Raw genomic sequence first — 12,273 nt, forward strand, 5'->3', positions numbered from 1 at the left:
AGAATGGATATTGGAGAGAAGATCGAGAAGTGGATGCAAAGACTCCGATATTGTAGATTTTTTGCTGTAGGATGATGAATTGTTCAGTCTGATTGTGAGGTAGGTTGCAGGTAAAGCTCAAAGGATATGGAGTGTTGAGGTGGGAAATTGTGAAGAGCTCCCACTCCTTCTGGCATTCAAGCTGTTCTGGTAAAGGATCTTCCATTTATCTGTCCTTCCTTTGAGCAACCTCCTAGTTTTCTAAGACCCAGGAAACAACACAACCAGGCAGGCTAATAATTTATGTTGAGACAAAATATGGTTTTTGACTCTAGGACTCTAAGAAATTGAAAAAATAATATTGTTCTTTGTGGCCTAGTGACATCTTGTTTATAAAGCCAAAGGAATACTGAAGCAAAATATTCATTAAGGACCTCCCTTAGATGGAGTCAGAGGAAGTGGGGAAAATCCTCAATGATCCTTCAGTATTCACCAGAGAGTGGGACCTTGACGAATATGAGGACAGCGTTAACCAGGCTGAGATGCTGAAACATATCAACAATAAGAAAGTGGATTACTAGAACTCTTGAAAAACATTGGGATAGATAAGTCCCGGGGCTGGACAGGATATATCCCCATTTATTATGGGAGTCAAAGGAAGAGATTGCTGTGCCTTTGGTGATGATCTTCATGTCCACACTGGGGACAAGAGTAGTACCAGATATTCAAGGATGACAAATGTAATTCCTTTGTTCAAGAAAGGTAATCGAGATAATCCTGGGAAATATAGACCAATGTGTATTCAGTCAAAGTGGGCAAACTACTGGAGAGGATTCTTAGAGACAATACTTATGAACATCTGGAGAAGCTTAGTCTGATTAGGAATAGTGAGCATGATTTTGTGAGGAGCAGATTGTGCGTCATGATCCTGGCTGAGTTCTTTGAGGAAGAGACAAAACAAATGGATGAAGGGAGAGCAATGGATGTGGTTTATATGGATTTTAGTAAGGTGTTTGATGAGATTCCTCATGGTAGGCTCATTTAGAAAATCAGGAGGCACAGGATCCATGGAAAATTGGCTGTGTGGATTCAGAATTCATTTACCCACAGAAGGCAGAGGTCAGCAGTTGATGGAACATATTCTACCTGATGGTCTGATACAAGTGACATTCAGCAAATATCTGTTCTGCAACCCCTGCTCTTTGTGATTTCTTTTATAAATAACATGGGTGAGGAAGTCAGTAAATTTGCAGTTGACAATAAAGTTTATGGTGTTGTGGATAGTGTAGAAGGTTGTCATAGGTTACAACAGGACATTGACAGGATGCAGAGCTAGGCTGAGATGTGCCGGATGGAGTTCTATCTGGAAAATTGTGAAGCGATACACTTTTTAAGTTTGAACTTGAAAGCAGATTACAGTGTTAAACAGAGGATGCCCAGCAGTGTAGAGGAACAGGCAGATCTTGGTGTCTACATCCGTAGAACCCTCGAAGTTGTCACATAAACTGATAGGGTGGTTAAGCGGGTGCATGCTGTGTTGGCCTTCTTTAGTTGGAAGATTGAGTTCAAGAGCCACGAGCCACTAGATTACACTTGGAATATTGTGTTTAGTTTTGGTTGCCTCATCATACAAAGCACATGGAAGCTTCAGAAGGATACAGAGAAGATTTAGCAGGATTCTGCCTAGTTTGGAGAAGATGTCTTATGAGGAAAGAATGAGCAAGCTGTGGGTTTTCCCTTTGGAGTGAAGGAGGATAAGAGGCAACTTGATAGAGATGTATAGGATGATAAGTGACATAGACAGAGTAGTCAGCCAAAGACTTTTTCACAGGGCAGAAATGGCTAATATGAGGAGGCCTAACTTTAAGGTGATAGGAGGAAAGTATAGGGACAATATCAGAGGTGAATTTTTTTACACGGAGTTTGGTAGGTGCCTGGAATGCCTTCTTAACAGTGGTAATAGACATAGATAATTAGGAACATCCATGAGAGTCTTAGATAGGCACATGGATAAAAGAAAAAATGGATGGTTATGTGGGAGGGAAGGGTTAGATCGATCCTGAAGTAGATTAGAAGGTCGGCACAACATCACGGAACACATGACTTGTACTGTGCTGACTTTTCTATGTTGTATGTTTATTTAGTGAGATACAGCACAGAGCACGCCTTTCCAGTTCTTCAAACCGTGCCACCCAGCAATCCCCTGACTTAATCCTAGCCTAATCACATGCTCTAAGTCTAAAGATTAGGTAGCAAAGATGCCATTTGACTAGCTTTACTGTTGTTTGCTGATAGGATGTAATTAATAGAGCTTTATTGACTTAGTAGCTTACACCAAGGTATCCTGCATGTGAATGGCCAGAACAATGACCATAACGCTGCCTATGGTACTAGCACAATCTCTAGCACCAATGCCGTTGCTGAAACTGGCACCGGAACTGGAGGTGTCAACCACATTGATATTGATTCAGGCTTTTAGAAACGTGCAGGTCATTAGACACAATTTGCTGCAGAGAGAATGAAATATAGGAAAGCAAGTCAGAAAATTAGCCTTATTCACCAAGTCTACCCAGTAAAGCTATACAGCACTATACATTGTATACATTTATACTATAAGCTGAAGATTGCCTTCATGGAAATCAATTATTCGCATCATTTATTTGTTTGCTTGGTTTACTGTGAGACTGGTACCAAGCTATGATTCAGTGTACTTCCAGAGAACTGAAGAAAAATACAAGATGAAAGAATGGATCGCCAGAGAATGTTACCTCATACAGTAGATAAAGGGTAATTTATATCAACACCAAAAAAAGTAAGATGCACAAAGTGGTCAGGAGAATGACTGACTTCACAGAAATAGAACATATAACAGATGGTTTTTACTATTTCATCTTTTTCCTTTGTTGCTTGTTCTTTTGGTTGTTACTCTTTAGCTCCACCCTAGTCTATGGGGATTAGTACACCCTAGCCAAATTTGAATCCATTCCCAGTTGAAGTAGAAGAAGCAACTCTTTGAGGCAGCTGTAAACTCTGTATAGCTGACAGCTTCTTTATGAGGCTTTCCCTTATCTTGGTTGCAGATTCTCCTCAATTTCATCTAATTTCACTGATGCTAATTGAAGAAATATTTAACAAGTGTCGTAGTTTCTTGTCAATGTTACTTCTTATTCATCTGATATTAATTTGTATTGCAGTTTCCAATACAATGAATTGCATTTAGATGTTAGTCATGGTTGCAGACACAGCTGATAGTTTGTGCATGACTAAACCTCACTCAAGTCATCAAAATAATCCGCCTAAATAACGTTGGTTAAGGATAATTATTAGACAAGATATTAGGATAACTTCCATACCCTTCTTTGGATAGTGCCCTCAGAATTTATTGACCCTTCAGAATTGAAGGACGTATAGAGCTTCAGTTGAGAATTCCCCCCCCCCCCCAAAAAAAAGGCTCTCATTTAGCATTTTGGTTTTGCTTAGAGTTGTTTATTTCTAGCTATCAGACTTTACATTTATCCTCAAGTTGATAGTAAAAGATCTGTTCTGCATCATGGAGCCAGTGCAAGAAACAAAAGAATTCTAAGTAATTTTCCCATGAGCATAGATAGGAAGAAACTACCTGGTGAGTCAAAGGCACTTTATGTGTGATTCTAGTCCTCACTTAAGAAAGGAAAAGATTGTCCAGAAATCATTAATACTAAGTAAAATATGCAGAAAATGGTACAAGTCAGGTATTTCCGAAGTAACTGCTCATCCTCTGTTTCATTCATCTATCATTTGAAATTTCATACTATCTACCAAGCTATGTACAAAAACTTGATGCTTACTTCTTGGCATCATCCATTTTGTAAATAAAATAGTATTCATCTACATACTTACTTCTCATTCTCAAAGTGAACTTGAAGTGTTCAATCAATCGTATGTAATCACAAATTTTCAAATCAGGAATTCTTGTGTTAGCACATCACAAAGCTACATTTCAAATTGTCAGGATTAAGTAGGAAACTTTAATTATTATATTGCAATTACAATTAATTTCAATTACTGTATTTCCAAACAGACAGTATTTTCTATGACTTTAACCATACTGTAGGGTGAATTCTTGTCTTGAAGAATCAACAGAAAAAAGTTACATAGATATGAGGGAAGGTGGTATATTGTTGAGCAAAAGAATATAGGTTAATAATTTTGTTTAAAGGTTACCATTCATCCTACATGTTACTTCATAAATACTAATTTAGCTTCCTTGGACCTCTAGGTCCCATGGACCTGATGCTGTGTTCCTTAGTGATGGCCAGTGCAACAGAATGGCAGAGTTGACCCAGTCACGGATGCTACATATTGCCATGCAGATAGCTGCAGGGATGGTGTACCTTGCATCACAACACTTTGTTCACCGTGACTTGGCTACTAGGAATTGCCTGGTGGGGGAAAACTTGCTGGTGAAGATCGGAGATTTTGGCATGTCTCGGGATGTGTACAGCACAGACTACTATAGGGTAAGTGAAAATTGTCATTCAACTACAATAGTTTAATTATTCTTTGATCTGTGAAATTATATCAACAGTGTAAATGGATTATTTAACAGGCGATATTCGAGCACAGTGAATCACTACTGTAATTCGTATAAACTCTTCTCGGACTTCCAGCCGGGTACATGTGTCGGTTTTAACAATGAATTATAATTACAACAGTAATTCATTAGCATCATTCTTACAGGAGTAAGAACAGTGCATGTAATACGTTATGAAGACCAGAACATGGAGATAGGTTGCTAAGCTAGCATAGTGGCTAGCGAGATGCTAATACAGCTCTTGGCATTCCGGAGTTTGAAGTTCAATTCCAGTGCCATTCTGTAAGGAGTCTCTGTACATCCTCCCCAAAGAATACATGGGTTTTCCTTGGGTGCTCCAGCTTCCTCCCACAGTCCAAAGATGTACTGTGTAGGTTAATTGGTCATTGTAAATTGTCCCGTGATTAGGTTAGGATTAATCAGGTTTGTCGGGGATTTCTGGGGCAATGTCGCTCGAAGGGCTTCAAGGGCCTACTCCATACTGTATCGCTAAATAAATGAATCATTTCAATCTAGTGCCAGGCCATTGAGAGGTGCCATTGGGAAGTTCTACTATACACAGAGGTTTGTGGAGATCTCGAATTCTCAATATATTTTTGACAAAAGCTTAACAGAAATAAATGTACAAGTATTGTAGAACCACACAAGAGGTAGCTGTGATACATTTCAGTTTGATTTTCTCTTGTCTGTTCACATAGCAGAACATTCATTTTAACTAACAATGTTCAAGTTCTTACCATGCTGGAGCTTGTTACACAAGCCAAAGACGAATGCTACATGAGTGCCTGTGGTAGCTTGCGTGACTTCACCACACCCGGCCTGAAATAACTGATAAGACTTCTATGAATTAACTCCTTGCTGTAAATTCTCCAAATCAGTGAAAGAAAGCCAATCTGACTTTTTTGGATGGAAATTCAGAACTGTTTTTCTAGATCACAGTTCATAGCTACTATAAAATTTTAGGTAAATATATCTATTAACCTGTCAGACAATTCAACCAGATATATATTGTTTAATGTAGAGTGCATTGAAATACTCAAGTGGCATCCTTAATGTTCACTTGAGTTATTTTCAAATTCCTAGTTGAAGTTCAAAATAAAATTTATTACCAGAGTGCATACATGTCACCAATACAACCTTGAGATTCTTTACTCTGCGGGCATACTCAGCAAATCTGTAGATCAGTAACTGTAAACAGGATCCATGAACAACAAATTGTGCAAACGCAGATATAAATAAATAGCATTAAATAACAAGAGCATGAAATAAAAAGAGTAATAATCCCTGAAGAGAGACGGTTCCCATCGGTTATGGGAACTCCAGCAATAGAATGAGTGTAGCTAACCCCTTTTGTTCAAGAGCTTGATGGTTGAGGGATAGTAACAGTTCTTGAACCTGGCGGTGCAAGTCCTGAAGCCCTTGTACCTTTTACATGATGGCGGTAGTGAGAAAAGAGTGTGGCCTGGGTGGTGAGGATCGGGTGATGGATTGGATTGGATGATGGATGCGGCTTTTCTATGGCAACGTTTCACGTGGATGTGCTCAATGGTTGGGATGGCTTTATCTGTGATGTACTGGGCTGACTCTACTACCTTTTGTAGGATTTTCTGCTCAAAGGCATTTGTGTTCCCTTACCAGGCCATAATGAATGTAGTCAGTCACTACACATCGATAGAAGTTTGTCAAGGTTTTCGATGATATGCCGAACCTCCACAGACTGAGGAAGATGAGGTGTTGCTGTGCTTTTTTTGCAATTACATTTTTATTATGTGCCCTCTGAGATTGTGACACCCAGGAATTTAAAGTTATTGACCCTCTCCACCTCTGATGATTACTGGCTTATGAACCTCTGGTTACCCTCTCCTGTAGTTTATAATCAACACCTTGGCCTTGTTGACATTGAGTAAGAGGTTGTTGTTATGACATCACTCAGCCAAATTTTCAATCTCCCTCCTGTAGCCTGATTCATTACCATCTTTGATATGGCCCATAAGTTAAAGTGGCTGCTGTATTCAATTCCTAATTTTTCTAGTTTAGCAGGAGTCTTCCCATATAGAATAAAAAAATACAAATAGTCTTCTCTCTTTACCCAAAAGATGACTGTTCTGGGAGTTAGTTTCTGCACTTTGCTGGTCATGTGAGATAACCAAACCTAGCATTGCAAATAAAATATGCTGCCAGTGCTGGAAATCTGAAATAGAAACAGAAAAGTGCTGGATAAACCCAAGAAATTCTGCAGAAGCTGGAAATCCAGAGCAACACACAAAAAAAAATGCAGGAGGAACTCAGCAAGTCAGGCAGCATCTATGGAGCAGAATAAAGAATTGATGTTTCAGCCTGAGACTCTTCATCAGGACTGGAAAGGGGAAGAAGCCAGATAAGAAGGTGTGGTGAAGGTATAGGGTACAAGCTGGCAGCTGATAGGTGAAACCAGGTGAAGTAGAAAGTAGGTGGGTGGTGGAGGTGTGAATTGAAAAGATGGAAGTAATAGACGGAAGAGGTAAAGAGATGAAGAAGAAGGAATCTGATAGGGAAGTATTGAGGACCATGGGAAAAAGGGAAGGAGAAAAGGAACCAGATAGAATTGGTAGGCAGATAAGAAGAAGAGATGTCTTTGTAAGTTCAAGATTTAAGCAAAACTAAGACTAGGTGGGAGGATGACCTTGGTATGAATCTGGCTGAGGAATATAGGGCTAAAGCATTGAATAGGGTTCATTCCTCATCATCATGTGCTTGACTGGGGCTCATACAATTTAAAGTTTTACACAGGGTACATTTAAGTAAAACCAGGCTTGCTGACATATATTACAGGACAGACATTGGCTGTGACAGGTGTTCCTTCTCTCTGGCTAGATTAGTGCCTACATTTTGGTCTTGCCCTCAGCTTGATGGCTATTGGGCACTGGGTTTTAAAATTATCAGTGAGGGTTTGGGGGTGACACTGAGACCTTGCCCGCTTATAGCTGTATTTGGTGTGGCAGATGATGCTTTGGGTTTAAATGCAAACCAGTCGGATATCATTGCATTTACATTGCTTTTGGCCTGTAGGAGAATCTTGCTGGTCTGGAAATCTGCCATTCCCCCATCTGCTGCTACTTGGTTAGAGGACGTAATGTTTTTTCTGAAATTAGAAAAGATTAAATTCACTTTGAGGGGGTCTGTGAAAAAGTTCTATTCGAAATGGGGACCTTTCTTGTCATATTTTGGGAGTCTTAAGGAATTACCTACTAGTTGAGGGCATCTGATTGTACTTGGGAAGTTGCCTCTCTTTTAACGCTCATCGGGTTTATCTCACAGGGTGGCTGATGAATTGTAGTATGAGTATATTCTGGGTCATCTGACATGTTGTGAATGTGTGTGGGCTTTCATCTTGAAGTAGTGTCAGGGTATGGCTGTGAAATGTCCATACTTGTAGTTGTGAATTGTTGTAATGTAAATATATTAGCTGCCATGGTGTGCTCGGGGAGGGAGGGTGAGGGGAGGTTTGTTTAGGGGTAAGATATGAAAGCAAAATGGAGAAAAATGTAATGCATTATGTATTCTGTATTGTGTCATTCCAATAAAAATATATTTTAGAAAAAGAGAGAAGGGGAGGGGGAGAAATGATCAGAAATTAGAGAAATCAATGTTCATGCCATCAAGTTGGAGACTACCCAGATGGAACATGTGATGTTGCTCCTTCAATCTGATGGTCACCTCATCATGGTCATAGATGAGGCCATGGATGAGGCATAGATGAAGCATGTCAGAATAGGAATGGTAAGCAGAATTAGAATGGTCAAAATCCCATATTTTGCAGTGGATGGAGTGAAGGTGTTCGATTAATTTGTCCACCCAATAAACGCCCTGTCTCCCCAAGCTAGAGAAGGCTGCACCAGGAGCACTGGATAAAGTAGATGGCGCCAACAAAAAAGTGCTGGAAATTAGGTGGAATCTAGGCAGAGAGAACAAGAGTTAACACTTCAACTTGATGTTCAACCAGTTTCAACATTACTCATTTCAACTAATGCATAAAAAATAATTAAACGGATTGAAAAGAAAGATAAAAATTGAAAGCAGAATGAAATTGCCAGATATAAACAGTATCAGAATAGAAACCAGCAAGGTTAATATTTTGGAATAAATCCATAATCATAATACAAGCATCAATCAGAATTGGCCACATCCTTGTCTTCTTTGTATCCAGTAAGATCCATAAAAATCATAAAGAAAAATGTTGTAGATGCTAGAAATTGGAAATTAAAAGAGGTCAGCAAGGACCTGGGCCCACTGCAATTTGCCTATTGCCACAATAGGGCAATGGCAGACACAATCTGGATGGCTCTTCACATGGCCTTAGACCACCTGGACAATACAAACACCTATATCAGGATGCTGTTCATCGACTATAGCTCAGCATTTAACACCATCATTCCCACAACCCTGATTGATAAGTTACAGAACTTGGGCCTCAGTACCTCCCTCCATAATTGGATCCCCGACCTCAGTCTGTGTGGATTGGTGATAATATCTCCTCCTTACTGACGATCAACACTGGTCACCTCAGGGGTTTGTGCTTAGCCCACTGCTCTACTCTCTCTATAGCCATGACTGTGTGGCTAGGCATAGCTCAAACACCATCTATAAATTTGCTGACGATACAACCTTTGTTGGTAGAATCTCAGGTGGTGGCGAGAGGGCATACAGGTGTGAGATATGCCAACTAGAGGAGTGGTGCCACAGCAACAACTTGGCACACAATGTCAGTTAGGTGAAAGTGGACTTCAGAAAGGGTAAGACGAAAGAACACATGCTGATCCTCATAGAGGGATCAGAAATGGAGAGAGTGAGCAGTTTAAAGTTTCTGAGTGTCAGGATCTCTGAGGATCTAATCTGGTCCTAAGATATCGATCTAGTCATAAAAAAGGCAAGACAGCAACTATACTTCATTAGGAGTTTGAAGAGATTTGGTGTGTCAACGTACCCTCAAAAACTTCTATAGATGTACCGTGGAGAGCATTCTGACAGGCTGCATCACTGTCTGGTATGGAGGGGCTGAAAGAAGCTGCAGAGTGTTGTGAGTTTAGTCAACTCAACCTTGGGTACTAGCCTACAAAGTACCCAGGACATCTTCAAGGAGCAGTATCTCAAAAAGGTAGCATCCATTATTAAGGACTCCCCGCACCGAAGGCATGCCCTTTTCTCATTGTTAGCGTCAGGTAGAGGGTACAGAAGCCTGGGAGGTCAGTGATTCAGGAACAGCTTCTTTCACTCTGCCATCCGATTCCTAAATGGACAATGAACCCATGAACGCTACCTCACTTTTTAATATATATTATTTCTTTTTTGCACTATTTTAATCTATTCAATATACATAACTGTAATTGATCGACTTATTTATTTATTTATTTATTTTTGTTCGCTTCTATATTACTCATTGCATTGAACTGCTGCTGCTAAGTTAACAAATTTCACGACACATGCCAGTGGTAATGAACCTGATTCTGATTCCAAGAAGTATGTCGGAGCTGGAAATCTTTGTGATGGTGATGTAGGAGTAAAAAGTCAAGGCTTCACCTAACCAGAAGGGAGATCGTTATCAGAAGGGAAACAAAATCAGTGAGGTGTGAGACTGGAGAGGGGAAGGGTGATGGGAGTCAGATAATTACTTAGCTTCTTCTATTTTTTATTTAAGATGTACAATAAGTTTGGTCAATAACCAAGACCGACTAAGCCAAAGTGTGAACATTAAGGAGGAAAGATCCCATAGCTAAAGGGAAATATTTTGTGCCTCACCATGGATCATGTAGCTTCTCCTCTAGTAAAGACTGTGTTGAATATATCTTCATAGCCGTGATTGTCATCTACTTGAAGAACATGTCCCATAGTTCATGTTTCCTTTTTCTTGCAAATAGAACTGTACATTTACGAAAGAGCCAATGCACCCCAAACTTAAATGTTGATGGAGTCTGCCTGTGTTTATTAATTCCTGTATAGCGTAGATTCTGACAGCTAGGGTCTTGTGGTATTGAATGTTTCAGCATGCTTTCACCAAGAAAATGCAGATGAAGTATTAATCTTTGGCCTTATGTATGCAACAGATGGAACTCAAGCATTAGGATAGAGTATTATTATTTTGTGGGATATATTAGGTCTTGATTTTTTGATTACCTAAAAGCTTAGGATTCCTGGAACACATTCTACTTCTAAAACATGGTAAACTGACAATACATAGACAAGGTAGCTCACTTGATAGGCACCCCATCTGCAGTTATTCATTTCCTGCACCAAGGAAGCAGCAGTTTGTACCATCCATTGCAAAAATTTAGCAAGGTTCCTTAGACAGCACCTTCCAGATCCATGATTTCTACTAGCTACTTGCAGGACAACAGCTGCAAAAGTAAGTGAACACTATGACCTGAAAGTTGCCCCCAAACCACACATCATTCTAATTTGGAAATATATTATAAGAACGTAAGAAATAAGCAGGAATAGGTCATCTGGCCCATCAAGCTTACTCTGCCATTCAATAAGATCTTGGCCATAGACTCAGCTTCACCTACCCGCTTTTCCCCATAACCTTTAATTCCCCTATGATACAAATATCTTTCTAACAATGCCTTAAAAATATTTAACGAAGTATCCTCTATCATTTCACTAGGCAGATAATTCCACAGATTCACTACCCTCTGGGAAGAACAGTTCCTCCTAATCTCTGTTCTAAATCCTCTCTCTTGAATCTTGAGGTTATGGCCCTTAGTTCTAGTTTCACTTACCAGTGGAAAGAACTCTATCTTATCTATCATTTTAATAACTTTATATGTTTCTATATGATCCCCTATCATTCTTTTAAATTTCTGTCTGTATAGTCCCAGGCGACTCAATCTCTCCTCATAAACTAATCCCCTTATCCCCAGAATCAGCCTGGTGAAAATAGTTGCTGGGTCAAAGTCCTGGAACTCCCTCCATCTGGGGATTATACGTGTTCACAAACCTCATGGACTACAGCAGTTCACACTCATCTTCTCAAAGGAAAGTAGGGACAGGCTTTGTGCAAAATAATCAATTTCTTGGATTCAATTCCAAACCTTTAGGTCAAATGGCATTTATGATGGGATTAGCAAGACATGAATTTTAGTGCTACGGTAACTGACTCACTGTTCCAGTTGAGGTAGGACTATAAGATAATTTCCTTTGGAGAATAGTATTTTATGATGATGGTGGAAAATTTCATTTTGTTGGTAAAATTTGGGGATTTTCTAATCCATTACTGACACCTGCAAGATTGGGGCAGAAACAGAAACTACTATAGCTTCTTCTGACGAATATTGTAGTGGTTAGAAAGGAAAATTGAATTGTTGGAAGAATCTCATGTGGTGGTCTTCTATTGCCATACCACTTTTATGTAGAGTGTCTCCTGCTCATTTGCCTCACTGGAAATTTAACTAAAATTGGAAAATGATGTATTATTTCAAAATCTAGAATCTTTCATAAAAGCACTTCAACAATTTTGCTTTAATGGCGGTGTTTTTAGAGACTGTGTGTTGGGTTATTTACCACCACTGCTATTTAAGACTGTGTGGCCAATGTCTAGGACCAGAGGGCACAGCCTCAGAATATGAGGGTGTCTGTTTAAAACAGAGATAAGGAGAAATTTCTTTCACCAGAGGATGATGAATCTATGGAATTCATTGCCACAGATGGCTATGGGAGCCAAGTCTTTGGGTATACTTAAAGCAGAG

General features: G+C 39.6%; 1 protein-coding gene across 1 annotated transcript in view; it reads left to right on the top strand.

The window, feature by feature from the left end:
* ntrk2a (neurotrophic tyrosine kinase, receptor, type 2a) overlaps window positions 1-12,273 on the top strand; it is a 228,028-nt gene that overhangs the window by 182,686 nt on the left and 33,069 nt on the right. The window contains exon 15 of the mRNA XM_059969820.1: window positions 4,238-4,478. Within this exon, the coding sequence (XP_059825803.1) occupies window positions 4,238-4,478 (241 nt within the window). The remainder of the gene's footprint in view (window positions 1-4,237; window positions 4,479-12,273) is intronic.

This window comes from Hypanus sabinus, chromosome 5, assembly GCF_030144855.1.
Source record: "Hypanus sabinus isolate sHypSab1 chromosome 5, sHypSab1.hap1, whole genome shotgun sequence".
Taxonomy (NCBI): Eukaryota; Metazoa; Chordata; class Chondrichthyes; order Myliobatiformes; family Dasyatidae; genus Hypanus; species Hypanus sabinus.